This window comes from Meles meles, chromosome 1 (genome assembly GCF_922984935.1).
Source record: "Meles meles chromosome 1, mMelMel3.1 paternal haplotype, whole genome shotgun sequence".
NCBI lineage: Eukaryota > Metazoa > Chordata > Mammalia > Carnivora > Mustelidae > Meles > Meles meles.
Genome location: NC_060066.1, coordinates 215,977,115 through 215,992,160, shown reverse-complemented (window position 1 = coordinate 215,992,160; position 15,046 = coordinate 215,977,115). Strand labels below are relative to the sequence as shown.

At 68.2% G+C, this 15,046-nt stretch overlaps 1 protein-coding gene across 1 annotated transcript; it reads right to left on the bottom strand.

Annotated features, from left to right (window-relative positions):
* Nucleotides 1–418: 418 nt before the first annotated feature.
* On the bottom strand, nucleotides 419–5,705 carry FAAP20 (FA core complex associated protein 20). The gene is made up of 4 exons (XM_046021035.1): nucleotides 5,601–5,705; nucleotides 5,255–5,384; nucleotides 4,884–5,158; nucleotides 419–583 (listed from the first exon to the last, which is right to left on the bottom strand). The coding sequence occupies exons 1-4, from the start codon at nucleotides 5,660–5,662 to the stop codon at nucleotides 520–522; spliced, it is 531 nt and encodes a 176-aa protein (XP_045876991.1). The 5' UTR covers nucleotides 5,663–5,705; the 3' UTR covers nucleotides 419–519.
* Nucleotides 5,706–15,046: the final 9,341 nt, after the last annotated feature.

Genomic DNA, 15,046 nt, shown 5'->3' with positions numbered 1-15,046 from the left:
GGGCCATCGGCACGGGAAGGAACACTGACCTCCAGACGCTCTTGTGCCCCATCTTCCACTTGCCCTGGAAGCACAAACACCGCCTGGCCGGCGTGGAGTGTTCCAGCACGCTGGCCTGGGCCCTCCCCTAAGCCCCTGCCTGCCCAGGGGTGAGGGGTCTTGGGCCCAGGCGGCGGCACCGCGGAACGCGCGGTTCATGGGGAGGTGAAGCGGGGGCGAGCGGGGTGTGCGGAGGCGGGAGGACGAGCGACCCCGCCGTGCAGCTGCTGCGGCCGCGGCCGGTTCCGCTCGGCAGACTGGGCTCCTCCCCACGCTGGGGTCCCTCCGCCGCGCCTCTGTCCGCTTCTGACGGCAGGAGCACGCTGCTCGGCGAGGCCAGAAACAGGAGCCCGCGTGTCAGTCCCGACACACACACACGCCAGAGTCCACACTTTTAATACGCGGCTTTCAGGGCGGAGGACCTGGTTCCGGCCGAGGGCCTGGGCCTCTGCACCGGCTCTGGGCTGGCGGGACGTCGGTTCACCACACCACGTCGTCTGCGCTGTCCGCCAGGCACTGAGCAAGGTGGCGATCGACGTCCAGACTGCGAGAGGGAGGAGACGGTCATCCACACGCAGGGAACGGCTGACCCCAAGCCGCCTCACCAGGGCACCCGCCACAGGCTCCTGCCCTCCCCTGGTGGGACCACCACACCAAAGGTCAGCCGGAGAGAACCCCATGACGGTCCCCGTAGCCAGTCAAAACTGGGGGAGGGGGGAGGTCCAGGGGCAGCCACACGAACCGGTCAAATGTCCCCATCCGGGGACACGTTCTCAAGGCTCACCCAGGTGCCCACGTCTGAGGCTGGGGGGAGGGGTGCCCCGTGTCTGCTTGGGCCTCCTGGGGCCTTCGGGAGCCCAGTCGGCTTGACAACCTCACGGCTCCCAGCGAGCTGCTTGTCCTGGGGCCCGAAAGCCCACCTGGTGGCTCCCTGGCCAGGCCTCACGGTCGAGGGTGGCTCTTTCTCGGTCCCCAGCCTGCCCACGGCTGGGGCTCTGTAAGAGAGTCACGTCCTCACCTACAAAAACCACCCCACATGGCACCCCAAAAAGGAAAAGCACGAAGACTGGGGCCCCAGGAACATGACCAGGGTCCGTCCCGAGAGGCAGGGACAAGAAGTGGGGGGAAGGGGCCGTGCAGCTCAGGTCTGAGATTGTGTTTTCTTGACGTGGGGAGACCAAGCCCCCTTAGGGATGCGGTTTGGTGACCCTGGGCTGTCATCCTACAACTCTGGGGGCACTGAGGCCTCTCGGTGTCCAGCGCGGTGTGGGGCAGGGTCTAGATTCATGGCACAGAGCACTTTCCATCCCTGGTCTCGTCGGACCCCACCAAGGAGGGCGGGCCAGGCAGGACTGTCTCCAGTGTGCTTGAGAACCGTGGAGGGGCAGCTTTGGCCTGTGCCCCAGAGCGGCAGGGCTGGGGTGCTCAGCAGGCTGCTGGGGGACACCCTCCGCAGAGAGGCCGAGCCCACCGGCAGTGACCAGCAACGCTCCTCGTGTCCGCCCGGCAGCTGGCCTGCCCTCAGCCCCTACCCCAATGCTCCCGGCGGGCCCAGCCTCCCTGTACCCCCGGGGTTCGGCAGCGTGGGTGGTCACCCACCTCGCACTGGGACTTAAACGTCCCCCACGGCCTCTGCCCCAGACCGGGCACGTGTCACAGTGGCCGGAGCCCCAGCGGCACCCTACGGAGTGGACACCAGTCCTGCCCCCGCGGCTATTCCGGGGTGGGCACCCCGGGTCTCTGCAGCTGGCAGAGCAGACCCCCCCCAGTCGCTGCGGTTCCCACGGGACCCTCTGAGACGCCTCTGTGCTGTGACCTCGCAGGTGGTCTGCCCAGACGGTGTCTCCCCACCCGCAGACACGACCTTTCCTCCGCCCGTCTAGAGCCATCCTGGTCAGCTGGCCACGTTCACTGGCCAGAGCGGAAGGGCCCGTCCCCGGAGCATCACTGCGGACAGCGCGGGCCACACCGCCGCCTCTTCCCCCGCTGCTCCGGGCGCCTGGGCCCCTGCTGGTGGCCACTAGCTGCCCTTTCAGACGCCAGGGCTGGTCCGCGTGCTCCCAAGTAGCTGGGCCGCTGCGCGCCCTCAAAGCTGCCACGAGAGTCTAAGGGCTGAACAGGTCATCTCGTCTGCAGTTTCCAGGGAGCATCCCTCGGGGCGGGGGGGGGCCTCTGGGACCCTCCAGACCCCCCTACTAAGAGAACCTGGTCTTGGCAGCCTGTTCCCACCACAGCTTGCCCCGAGACGGGCCCGCCTCACCGTCGCACGGAAGCCCGGTGCGCGGACCGCAGGACAGGAGACCAGCCCGAGAGCCTCTCCTGACGGGACCGGACGGCGGCCCGCGGGGCTCGGCACCGGTTCGATGCCAGGTCCTCGCACACGCGGGACGCGACTCAGCTTCCGGCTTCCCCAGCCCCACGTCAAGTGGCCCGTGGGGATCTGTCTCCCCAGCCGCCCCCGTGGCTTGCAGGCATCAGGGAGCCCACAGAAGCTGTGACCGCAGCAGCAAGCCGCTCTCCAGGGCGCGGGGTCTCACCCCCTTTGACGATGACGGTGGGCGCTGACGGTGGGCGCGTCCCACAGCACCGTGTCCCCAAAGCACACATGCCACCAGAAGCCAGCAGGTCACCAGTCGCCCCGCCGCCCGTCTGAAGGGCTGAGCGCGGCTTCCGTCTCTGGCTTGCACGCGTCCCGCGTGGGGCGCCCGGCTGGCTGTCAGTAGAGCATGACTCTGGACCCTGGGGTCATGAGTTCAAGAACCAGCTTGGGTGTAGAGTTTACTTTAAAACGTTTTTTTTAGGGGCACTTAGTGTATGCTTCTACCTTCAGGTCAGGTCATGATCCTGGGGTCCTGGGACTGAGCCCCGAGTCAGGCTCCCCGCTCAGTGGGGAGCCTGCTTCTCCCTCTCCCACTCCCCCTGCTTGTGTTCCCTCTCTTGCTGTCTCTAGTAAATAAATATTTTTCTTTTAAAGATTTTATTTATGTGACAGACAGAGATCACAAGTAGGCAGAGAGACACGCAAAGAGAGAGGAGGAAGCAGGCTCCCCGCTGAGCAGAGAGCCCGATGCGGGACTCGATCCCAGAACCGTGAGATCATGACCCGAGCATCCCACCAAGGGCCACACCTTTGTTTGCAACGACCCGTGTCCCCCCAGTCTCCCCAGTCACTGTGAGGACCCGAGGGGTGTGTGGTCCCAGCACCCAATCCCGTGCAGACACGCCGAAGAACATGCTACAAGTGGATCCAGACACGCCGCAGCCTGGACCCCACGGCACCGACAGTTCGGAGGACAATGAGGCACTCTGCCAAGCCTTAACTGAACTGCTTAAAAAACTCAAGACAGGAACTTTTTTCTCTCTGAAGTCTGTCGTCGGGAATCTTTTTTTGCACTGGGCAGAAATGCCAGCATTCCCAGGACACGCCCATCCAGAAGAGGAGGAAAAGGGGGCACCGTGAGAGCTTCTGCCAAGAAAACAAATTTCCCTCTAGAGCCCGCACTGGCCCCCTCTGGCCCCGGGTCTCCTGGACTAGGGTGAAGCAGGAAAACCGCTACTTTTAAAGAGCGCTCTCGGAACCGGCCAGCGGGGCTCACGATTCACATCCATCCCAAAACTCGGGTACGCGCGGGGGGCGGCGCAGGGAGCCTCTGGGTCTGGGAACGTTTTGCAAATATCCTGGTGCGCCCGTGGGCCACTGAGCCACGTCCTCCAGGCCCGGCCTGTGGCTCCGCCTGCTGGGGCTTCACCCACACGCTGTCCCCGTCCAGGCCAGCCACCATCTCGCCCAAACCAGCCCGCTCCCGCCTCCCCAGCCCTGGGCTGTGTGGGGCACAAGGAGAAAAGCACGGGGGCACTGGGCGCACCCCAACACCGGGCTTTCAAAGCTCCGCAGCAGCAGTGCGGGCTCCAGCCCGGGCGTCACGTCTCCGGTAAAAAGCAGCACCTAAAGACCCGCGTGAGCGCGTCGTGCGCTTCCCCAAGCCTCGGCTCCTCGGCGTCTGCTTTGCGGTCAGCTGGGTCGCCCTCCCCGGCCGGCCGGTGTCTGCTTCCGGACCCACCAGGGAGGCAGCCTGTGACCTGCACGCCACCTCCCCGCCACAGGACACTTGCAGCTGGCCCACTTACTGAAAACTGCCGTCCGCTCGCTACACCCGCACCCGTGACCCCCACACCGGCATCCCTAGCTGTGTGCCATGTGGCCCACGAGCTGGACGCTCTGGGTTTAACAGCTCAGCAACACTGACTCCACCCCCCTCGCTTAAAAAGGGATACGAAGACGGACTCCTGGGTTGCTCGGTTAGTTAAGAGCCTGACTTTCGGCTTTGGCTCAGCGCAGGATCTCGGAGTCGAGGGATGCTCCGCACTCAGCAGGGGACCTGCCTGGTCCCTCTCCCCCTGCCCCCCTCCCCAATCGTGTGCACTCCTTCTCTCCGTAAAATAAATGCATCTTCAAAACACAAAAAGAACATAAAGACGTACACCAAGTTCTTCAGGTAAAACAGCACCGGCAGACACACAAGGTCCTCATTTTAAAAACCCACCCCCTATGAAAATGCAGGTGGGATGCTTTACACAGGATCTGCTTGGTGACCTGAAGCCCCAGAGGGGCCCTGGAGGCGGCCTCAGCCTGGGGATGGCCGCTACCACCAGGGTCCCTGAGACTCAGACGTGGGGCTCCCTGCCCTCCTGCTGCAGAGTCGGCTCCGGGGAGACTGCAGCCTGGCCCGGGGGCTCCAAGGGACGAGCGAGGGGGGACCGGCCGACCTGTACACCCGCGCCGTCTGGCGAACGGGGTCAGTGGCTGCGCTCAGAGGAGGGAACCGAGGTCCGGGCGCACTCACCCGGCGGCGAAGTCGGCCTGGCACATGGGGCAGCTCCGCAAGGTCGGCGCGGTCTCCCACAGCTGCTCCCGGGCGCCGGGGGTCCCGCGGGGCTCCGGCGTGGGGCATCGCTGCGGGGACCCCGAGCGTCCCGGGGCCCCAAGGAGCACGCGGTGGGATCGTCCTGGGCCCCCGCCTCCCCTCGGGGCCGGCGGGAAGGGCGTCCAGGAAAAGGTGCGGGCTCCCACGGTGAACACCTCGGGGGGCGCGCGGCGCTCCGGGCCGCCGCCGGGCTCCTGCCGAACGGGGTCGTCGGGCCGCGTCACCGGCGCCTCCCCGGCCAGGGCCCCGCCCCCTTCCACTCCCGGCCGCCCCGGGGCCCCGCCACGCACCGGGCCGGGGAAGGCGGGCAGCGGCGGCAGCTCTCCGTCGGGGCTCAGATCGGCGCTCGCGGCGCGCAGCAGCTCGGCCCAGGGCCGCGCGCACTCGCCGCCGTCCCCCGGGAGGGGCCCCCCGCGGCCGCTGGGGGTGCGGGGGGCAGTCAGCGGGGGCCCCGCGGGGGGAGAGGGGTGGGGGGGGACAACCCCGAGGGGGCGGGCGGGCGCGCAACCGAGTCGGGTTCCGGGAAACACGTGGATGCGCGGCTCCGGGCCCCAGAGCGGCGGGGGAACTCGGGCCTCCTCTCCCACCCCCGCCACCCCACCCCCACCCTTCTCTCCCCCCGGCCTCCGGCCTCACCCCGCCCCCGAGGACGGCCTCCGGCGGCGCAGCCCGGGCCGCGGCCTCCGCGCCGCCTCCATCCGCTCCCAGCCGCGCGTCGGACGGAAGTGAGAGGCCCGGGGCGGACCCCGCCCCCGACAGCCTTCCCCCCGGCCCCGCCCCGCCCCCCGACGGGGACCCCGCCCCCCGCCCAGACTTCCCCACCCCCGCACAGCCTTTCCACCGCCCCCGCCCCGCCCCCCGACGGGGACCCCGCCCCCCGCCCAGCCTTCCCCGCCCCCGCCCCGCCCCCCGACGGGGACCCCGCCCCCTCAAGTCTTCCCCACCCCCGCCCCGCCCCCCGCAGAGCCCTTCGCCCCGCCCCCCACACAGCCTCCCCCCCCCCCCACCGCCGCGCCCCGCCAGGGACCCCGCCCCCCGCGCCAAACACCCGTCTGAAGTACGCGGTGGACCTGGACCCGCCCCTCCCCGCGCGCCCCGCCCCCTCCCGTGTCAGCACTGGCCACCGCCCCTGGACCCCCGCCCCACCCCGCAGCCCCCTCCTGGGGCGGTGAGGCGGCCCCCCTTTGGGGACGCTGTCGGAGGGGCAGGTGTCCTGACCTCCACCGTGGAGGGGACGGAGGCCGCCGTTCCTTCCTGCACCGGAGGTGGGACTGAGGTGGGGAAGGCCGGGCGCCCGCGGGGGCTGAGGCAGACTTGCGGGGGGACCGTCTCCTGCTGTTGTCTGGAGGCTTGGGGTGCGCGGAGTCTTGGGAGGAGGAACTGGGCGTGGAGCCAGGTCGCGGGACCCTTCCCCTTCTGCCCTCGGCTGGAGACCCCTGCCCCGCGGCTCCGCCGCCTCCGCGGCACCGCACAGCTCCCGGCTCCGGTTTCCCGCTCCGTCCAAGGGGGCTCGGCCTGCCCTTCTCAGGACCGTTGTGTTTCCCTCTAACGGGAGGAACTTGGTTCTCGGAGTTAAGGAAAAGACAAGAGAGGCATCGAGTTCCGGGTGGCCCGCCAAGGCGGCGTCCTGGGCCAGGGGCCGGTGGCAGGGGTCCTCCTGTTCCGGGCCTGGGAGGGGATTCCCGGAGACTCGGGGCCCAGGTGCTCCGTCCGGCCACCACTCGATCTACCACTTGGTGGCAGCAGACGCCCAGGGCACCCTCCGTCGCTTCTGCTCCTGCAGAGCCCTGCCTGGTGGGCCCCAAGGTGACCCCCCACCCTCACAGGGCTGCCGTGTGCAGGGAGCTGGGTGGCGGGGACTCCCCTCCATTGACAAGCAGATGTCACTCGGGGTGCTGGGACCCCTCGGCTCTCCCCAATCCCAGCAGCTTTGGGGCTCTGCACCCCCCTCCTCAGGGGATCCCATAGCACTGACCCAACCTCCTCACCTTCGCCCCTCCGCAAGCTGCCGTCCTGCCCTCCTCTAGTCCCAGGTCTTGGGAACGACCCCCCCCCCTACCGCCACCCACCGCCACTGCACGATCCAGTCCAAGGGCCCACCATCCCTGAGTCAATGTCGTTCTCCGTGGCACTGAGGTCACCCTTCATCCAGTGGCCAGTGCAGACCTCCACAATGGGGACGGGCTCGTTCACCAAACACTCCCTGAATATCTCCCTACATTAAGGATTGTTCTGGACCCTGGAGGCCTCCAGGGGAAGGAGACCTTGATCCTGACCAACTGGAAACAGGCCCCGTGTGCATAAACGAGCAGAGTCACCACGCGGGGTTGTCCCGGGAGCCCCTGAAGGAGGTGGCCTGCAGCCGGGCCTGCTCCCAGGATAGGGCACCCCAGATGTGAGGGCTCCCAGGTGGGGCTCGGTGCGGGTGTCCGGCGGACCCAGGACCACCAAACAGCTTGTGTCAGCGGCTCCCAGACAGGGGCCCATGGCCTGGCTTCAGCTTTGGCAGCTTCAAAGCCTTAGCGGGGGTGCCACCGCGCGTCCGTAGTCTGGCCCATGGGGACACCCAGAGGCAGGAAGGCACAGCCGGGCCTCAGAGAGTCAGCGGGCACTCTGCTCCCCGGCCATGCTGGGAAGGCGCGTGGGGACATTGGCGCGAACAGCTGCTGCTCCTGAACGGGGCTCCTGGAGACGGACACTGGGGTCTTCAGAGTCCCAACCGCTCCTGCCCCTTCCCGTCCCCTTCTCTACAGGCCTCGCACGGCCCCACTACCCGACTGAGAAGGGCGGAGCAGGCATCAGCACGGAGGGTCTCAGATGGGCCACGGATGAGGGCCCGGGCCTGAAAGCAGGTGCCCCACGTCAGGGCTGGCCTGAAGGAGCCTGGCTGCAGCCTGTGGCACGGGGGGAGGGGCGCCCTGCTCCTTGCCCTAAGCCAGCCTGGGGGTCCTCGTTTGCCCTTGATGGCCAAGGGCGAAGCTGGGACCCCCAGGCCAGGCCTGCACTCACTGGCAGAACAGAGGCCCTCAGGGCCTAGTCTTCTGGGGGCAGCCGCGCCAGAGCCCCGCGTACAAGCTGTCCTTCTGGGGGGCTTCTCCTCTCTGGTTTCATCCAGCTGCTGGGGATTAGCTCCCCTATCCGGGCTGGACCCAGGGCCTGGGGCACTTCCACGGAGCACCGGGCTGGGGGGAGCCGTTAGGAAGCCCCGCCCGCGCCCCCCCCCCCCAGCTGCTCAGGCCCCTGCCCGCCCTGGGGCGTTCTGGAGCAGAGCGGAGTGTGGACAGACCCACCTTGCTGCAGCTGTCCCCGCGTCACCGGCAAGACGCTGGAGGCTGACCGGTTGAGCGGGCTGGAAAGGCTGAGCCTGCTGAGTGGGGCTTCCCTGGAGAGTAACTTCGGATTGGGACTGCGGCTGAGCCCGAACTCCTGTTTGCAGCGACCATTTCAGCCAGGCCCCATGGGCAGAGCAGCAAGTGCTCCGGGGGCCAGGGTGGGGATGCCCGCCCTGCAGCCCGCTCTCCGCTCCCCGGCTTTGTCCACGGGGACGGGAGGAATCTGTGGGTGGTGACCTAGACCCCCTCCCCGCCCAGGTGCCCATTCCAGGCCTGGACGTGTGTGGCCAGCTGGTCAGGGGCCTGTCCAAGCCCGGCACCTTCCACCCAAGGAGCAAATGTCTGGGCTCGCGGTGCTCTCAGAGCCAGGGCGGGAACGGGGTGCTGCTCCTTTGGCCAGTGCTGGCCCCAGGAGCCCAGCAGGTGCCCCCCAGCCGCTTCTGCTTCCCAGCAGGGCTTGAGCCAGGGCAGACCCGTCAGCCTGATCCTGGCCTGGAGCCAGCTGCAGTGGTCTGAGCCCCACGTAGCTTCTCCACACCCTCCTTGGAATTGGGGGGGTCTGGGTCAGCCATCAGGCCACTGTGCAGATGGGGTCAAGATGGCGAGGACGGACAGATGGGGACTGAAGCCGGCCGGCGTGACCTGGGAAGCCCCGGACAGCAGGGTGGCCTTCCAGCTTCTAGGTGACACCAGCCGCAGGCGGTGTGTGTGCTCACGGCAGTGGGGGGGGGGCTGCCACCGCCGGGGCTGTGTGGCCCTCAGCCTGGCCCCGCTGCGCTTGCTCACCAGGTGAGGACAGCCTCAGACGCTGGGCTGCCTCCTCCCCAGAGCCAGGCCTCTGGACGAGTCTAGCCGGCGGGCGACCCTGGGCCGCACCCGCCAGCCAGGGTGTGCCAGGCAGCAGCCTTGGCGGGGGTGTGGAGGGCCAGGCAGTCAGGCTGGATGGAAGTGGTTGCCTGGGAAGTGTGGCAGGACCCATGGGGCTGGGGGGTGGGGCCCACTCAGCGGTTCGGGAACCAGAGGCCGCAGCTTCCTCAAGGCATCGCCTCGCCACGGGGGGGTGGGCATCCGCGGCCGAGCCCCACCAGAGCTCACTGGGCTCGAGCCCTGGGCTGGCACCGCCTCCAGCCGCCGCCCCAAGAGCCCCACAGCCAAGGAACAGCTGGGGAGTCGGCCCAGGAGGGACGGCGGCCCCGTCTCCACACCCCATCCCGGCCGCCGCCTCTCCCCCGACAGCCGCTCGCCCAGCGGTCCTCTCGGGGCTGGCCGCGAGGTCCCCGCCTGCCCCGCTATCCACTCCCTCCTCGGCTGCTGCCCTCCAGCCGGTCACACTGGTCCTTTCTCTGTCCTGGTCGAAGTCGGCAGCTCAGGCTTCCGCCCTCCCTGTGGCCTGCAGGCTGTGGATCCTGCTGGGCATGGGGCTCTGCTCTGGCATCCCTTCCGCGGAGAAGCTCCCCTGGCCCCGCCGAAGCTCCTCCACGAGGCCTCCCTCCATGTGCTGGGTGCTCCTGGGTTTTGAGTGGGAACTGGAGGCTGGGGGTGCGGTGTGCCTTCCCAGGACGGGGAGCCCACACTCTACGCCCAGAGCATCCCCAGAACCTCGGGGGACCAACGCAGAGGGACCCAGACTGAAGCAGCCAGACAGTCCTAAGGGTGACCCGGGGTGCGGGGAGTGCAAGTCAGGCAGAGACCAAGCTTTGGGGGTACTGGGGCTTAAACAGCGTTGGGTGAAATTCCGTGTCTGCTGGGAACCTGTGAGTGCGACCCAGTTAGGAAGCCAGGTTTTTGCAGATGGAATCTGGTTACGACGAGGCGGCGCTGGGTCCGGGTGGGCCCGCCATCCAGTCGGACTGGTGTCCTGGTGAGAAGAGGGGGGCTGGCACGCACAGCCACGGACACACAGAGGCCGGGCGGGAGCCGGGCAGCCCGGAGCCCAGAAAGCCGGAGGGGGCCGGGAAGACCCTCCCAGGGCCTTCCGAGGGAGCCCCGCCCCTCCCGCACCCTCGGTTTGGACTTGTGGCCTCTGGAGAGGTCCTGTGGTATCAGGCAGCCGGTTCCCGGCTCTCGTGCCGCAGGCCCGGGATGCTCTCCTGGCTGCCAGCACCAAGGACAGTCTGGGCGGCTGCGGGCAGCTGGGCAGCCCGAACCCCCCTTCTCTCGTTCCCCCCTCCCTGGGTCCTGCCAACCCCGCAGAGCAGAGCCGGCTCAGCTTCCAACCCACGTGTTTCCCGGGAAGGGCCCAGGACGGGCGATCCCGGCCGGAGCTCTCCCGGAGAGCCTGGCTTCGGCTCTAAGGGGAGCGGCTCTCCCCATCGGCTGCCTGCTGCGGGGCCTCCACTTCCTGAGGTGCCAGCAGGTCCCTGTGCCTTCCGGGCCCCAGACCGGGACCACGGCCACCAGGAGCCCGGGCTGTCGGGCTGTGTCACCCCATGTCTGTGTGGGAGAGCTGGGACCTGGGAAGCCCCCATCTCCTCCCCTGGAGGTGTGCGTGGCTGCCTGCAACCCTGGTGTGGCCCACGGTGCAGGGGCCCGTCTCTGTCTCTGTTGGAGGAGCTCCTGGGCCCTGGCCTTCCCTCCTCCCGGCCTCTCCCTCCTCATTCTCCCTGCTCCTCCCCTTCCCTTCCTCCTGTTCCCTCCCCTCCTCCCCTCTCTGTCCTCCTCTCCCTCCTTTCCCTCCTCCCTCACCCCTCTCTTCTCCTTTCCCCTCTGTCTCCCTCCTCCCACTTCTCTTCTTCTCCTCCCCGACCCCCGGCCCTTTCCCCTTGTTCTCCCCTCCTTCCTTTCTTCCCCTAACCCTAACCCTCTTGTTCTGCCCTCTTCTCTGTTTAAGGGCCCTGTGTGGGGACACAGAGGCTGGGGCGGGGGTCAGAGGATGGCTCTTTGACCTCCCTGGCAATGACAGGTAGAGGTCTTTGGGGACGGGGGCGGGGCACAGGCCAGCAGAGCAGCTTCTCTCTTACCCTCCCCAGGAGTTATGGACCTAAAGTTATTTCATAATCCGAGTCTTACTGGGACCCTTTGGCCGACCAGAGGGCCAGGCTGCAACCAGGGGTCATAGGGTCATCAGCCTGTAAGCCAGTGAGGGACACCAGTCCCAGCAGAGGGTCTGTGTCTCCCCTTTCCACTTGCCGGGTTTGGGGCAGGAAGCTGGTGTTCTGCCCCGAGACCCGTGGCTTCACCCTCCAGGAGGCAGGAGGAGCTGGGACCTCCCCCAGGGCCCACCCACCTGCTGGGCTTCTCCTGCCTCTGCTGCCCAGCCCTCGGACTCAAAGGCAACCCGGCCCCCCGAGGATCCCGTCTGAGGCCCGCAGGGGATGTGTGGCCAGTGGGAGCCCAAGCCGGGGCTCAGCACCCAGGCAGGCAGCCACCCCAAGCCCCCTCGGGCCACCGAGATGGGCCTGCCCTCCGTCCTGCGGCCAGTCGTCCCCCTCCCTGCCCCCTCTCTCCAGCCCCTGAGCCACAGCCGCATGGCCGAGGGGTCCTGGCCAGAGCAGCAGCCCAGAGAGTCGACCAGCCCCTCAGTCCGAGGCACCTTCAGGCCCATCCGGCCACTCCGGAGGAGGTCAGGGGTGGATGCCAATGTGAGCAACGCCGGGCACGGGTAGGGGAGAAGGGCCCTGCGGTCTGGAACACGGGACACGTGTGGGTTGTTCCTGCGCATACCGGGCAGCCCCCTCCGCTGCCCGGAGCCCTGTCCCCAGCCCCAGTCAGAGCTGGAAGGACTGAAGGAACCATGGAGGCCGCCCCGCTCCTCCTCCGTGGCCTCCCCTTTTCCCCACGGGGAATGCTGGCTTCCGTTCCCCGACTCCGCTCGCCCGCAGCCCGCCTCAGGTCTCTGCTGTCGGTCATCCCACCCAGGCCAGGGCAGCTGAGTCGGGGGTCCCAGCCACCGCCACACATGGGGTCACCCTCGCGGGGCGGGCTTGGTCCCACCCAGTCCACCCCTTCAGGGAGCGGATGGTGGGCAGCTGGGATCTGAGCAGCCCCTGGCCTCCCAGTGGTGGGGCCAGTGGCCCTACGCCTTGCCTGGAGTGGAGGTGGGGACAGGTCCCTGCTTTCTCAGAGCCCTGCCCGGTGGATGGGAGCCCACCTCCGATCCGGGGCTGGGCCCCTCCTCTGCGAGCTGCTTCCCCTCCCCCCTCTGCCCAGCCCGCCCTGGCCCTCAGGCCACGCGCACATCGGGGCCAGCCCATTTGCCACATCCAGCCCCGCAAGGCAACGGAGGGGCTACTGTTCCACCGCGTTTACAGACGGGCCTGCCGGGGCCCGGAGCCCTCTGTCCCTGTGTCCCGGACCGCAAGGCCATGAGCACAGAGCCGGCACTGAACCCAGCCCTCCCCCACGGCCGCCCAGGCTCCAGGTCTCGCTGACTCCGTGGCAGCCCGGGGCCTTGCACAGGAGGGATTGAGGGCACAGCGTCAAGCCAAGTGCGCTGCGGGCACCCAGGAGACCCAGCCCAAGGCTGGGCAGACCACGAGGCTCATTCCTCCTGTTTGGGGACTCCTGAGCCTCGGAGGTCCCCCTGCCAACCCCCCGGACCCTTATGGAATGACTGTCCTGCCCAGGATCTGCGCCCAGGCCCAGCTGGCCGCCCCCCGTCCGCTGCGGTCTGCCTCCCGAGGCTGACACCCAGCAGCCCCAGTTGCCCGGGGCCCACTGGCTCGCAGCCCACACATGTGGCCGGCGACCCTCCCGCAACCCCAGCCCTGGGGGCAGCAGCCCCCCCCCCCCCTTGCAGGCCTGTCCTGGCTCAGGCTGCAGGCTGCAGCCCAAGAAGACCCTGAAAGGAGCTGAACTAATTCAGGCCCCCACAGTCTCCATCTTGAGGGGCTGCCCCCCGCTGGGAGGTGCATTGGGACGGTCAGTGCCCCTCGGGGAGCAGCTTCTCCTCTCCACCGAGGGAGCATCTGGCTTTGGGGGATGGGCGGAACCAGGAAAGAGCCCCCAAGCCAAGTGGACAGGGAGGATGCCGCCGAGGTCCTGGTCTGCCAGGGCTCTCGGCCCCAGGACCCCCGCGGGGACAAAGAGAGGCCCTGGAGTCCTGTCGCTGCCCGGCAGTCCTCCCTGAGGTCCACACACTGGGGGGGCTTGTGCCCCACAGAAATGTCTTTCTCACGTGGCGGAGGCTGGAAGTCTGAGACCAGGCGGCCGGCAGGGTCGGCTTCTGGCGAGGACCCTCTCCTAGGTGACAGGAGGCGGATTTCTTGCTGTGTCCTCACGTGGGGGAAGGGGCGAGGGGCTCTCTGGGGTCCCTTCTGTGAGGGCTCTAGTCCCGCCTTAAACCTGCTCCCCTCCCGCAGGCCTCACTTCCCCAGCTGGGGGTTAGGCTCCGACATAGAAATTTTGGGGGACGCGCATGTGCAGACCGACTTGGCCCCGGCTCAGCCCCCAGGTGCGTGGCCCCAGGTGCGTGGCCCCAGGTGCGTGGCCGGCTGCTACTGAAGGCGGCCGCGGGCCCGAGATGCAGGCTTCGACGTAGAGGCACACGCGCATCGCGGAGGGAACACCCTTATTCCGTCCGGCCCTTTGTCCGGCTCCCCAGACAGGTCACGAACCCGGAACCCTCAAGGAGAAGGTTCAAGTTTGTCTGTAGTGAAAGGACAGAGGCTGAGGGGAAGGGGCTCCCTTCAAGCATCTTCCTTCGACGCGTGTCACTCCGTGAGGGCGGGTCCCCCACCCGACCTGGCCCTGGGGGCCCACCCAGCAGGTCCAGGCCCCCACGGGTAGAGCCAATCAGCACAAACTCTGGGGTTGGGGAGGCGTGCATCTCCCCCTGGGGAAACGCATGTTGGTGGGAAGTGCATCGTCTGAGATTTGCGGGGTGGCTGAGGGGTGGGGCCGGCCTCTGGCCTGCTGCGAGGAGCTGGGCCCAGCTCAGGGCAGGCTTCTGGTGAGGGAGACAGGCAGACCCCACAGACCACGGGGACCCAGGGGCCCTGTCCCCAACACAGGGTCGAGCAGAAGCCTCTGCCCTTGGTCATTGGGAGCGGAGCCCTCCCCGACACCCCTCAGCCTTCTGGGGTGTGGCTGGTGGACGCCTGGAGCCGGGAGACCGCAGGGCGGGAGGGAGGGCAGCCCGGCAGAAGCCCCTGGGGCCCTGTCCTGGCTGCGGCCTCCCCCCCCCGAGCCCCTCCCCGCCCTCTCCCGTCCCAGGCTTCATCCTCACTTCCTGTGTTCAGGCCTCAGGACTGCAGGAGCCCAACGGCCACAGAAGCTGTGTGTTCGCATGTTTGCCCGTGTGTGTGTCTGTGTGTGTCTGTGTGTCTGCGCTGTGATGTGTGCGGGTGCCTGTCTGTGCTCCCTTCCCCAGAGCTGGAGCCCAAGGCTCCTCCTGACCAGGGTGTTTCCCACAGGGGAAACTGAGGCCGGAGGGGCTCCGCCGCATGTCCGGTACGTCTTCTAGGCATTTGGCCTGAAGCTCCCGCTCCCACGGGGTGGGCACCGCGGCGGCCCCGGCTCTCAGGGCAGGTTCCCAGGGGGGCCGCCGCGGTGAGAGCCTCAGACCCGCCTCCCGCCCCCCTCCTCTGTCTCAGCGGTGCCCTTGCTCCGGGCCTCCCTCCCGCGGCCCCTCCTGGCAAGCGGAGTGCGATCCAGACTTCTTGTTAACTTCTCCCCTGCAGCCCTTCCAAGTTAAACATTACTCACGGAGAAGAGGCCGCTGGGCAGCACTTGGCCTGGAGGTGGGAGGGTCTGTGGAAGGTGCTGGGCGAAGGCCACTGCCCGGCCTGCGGCCACAGGACCCTCCCTGCG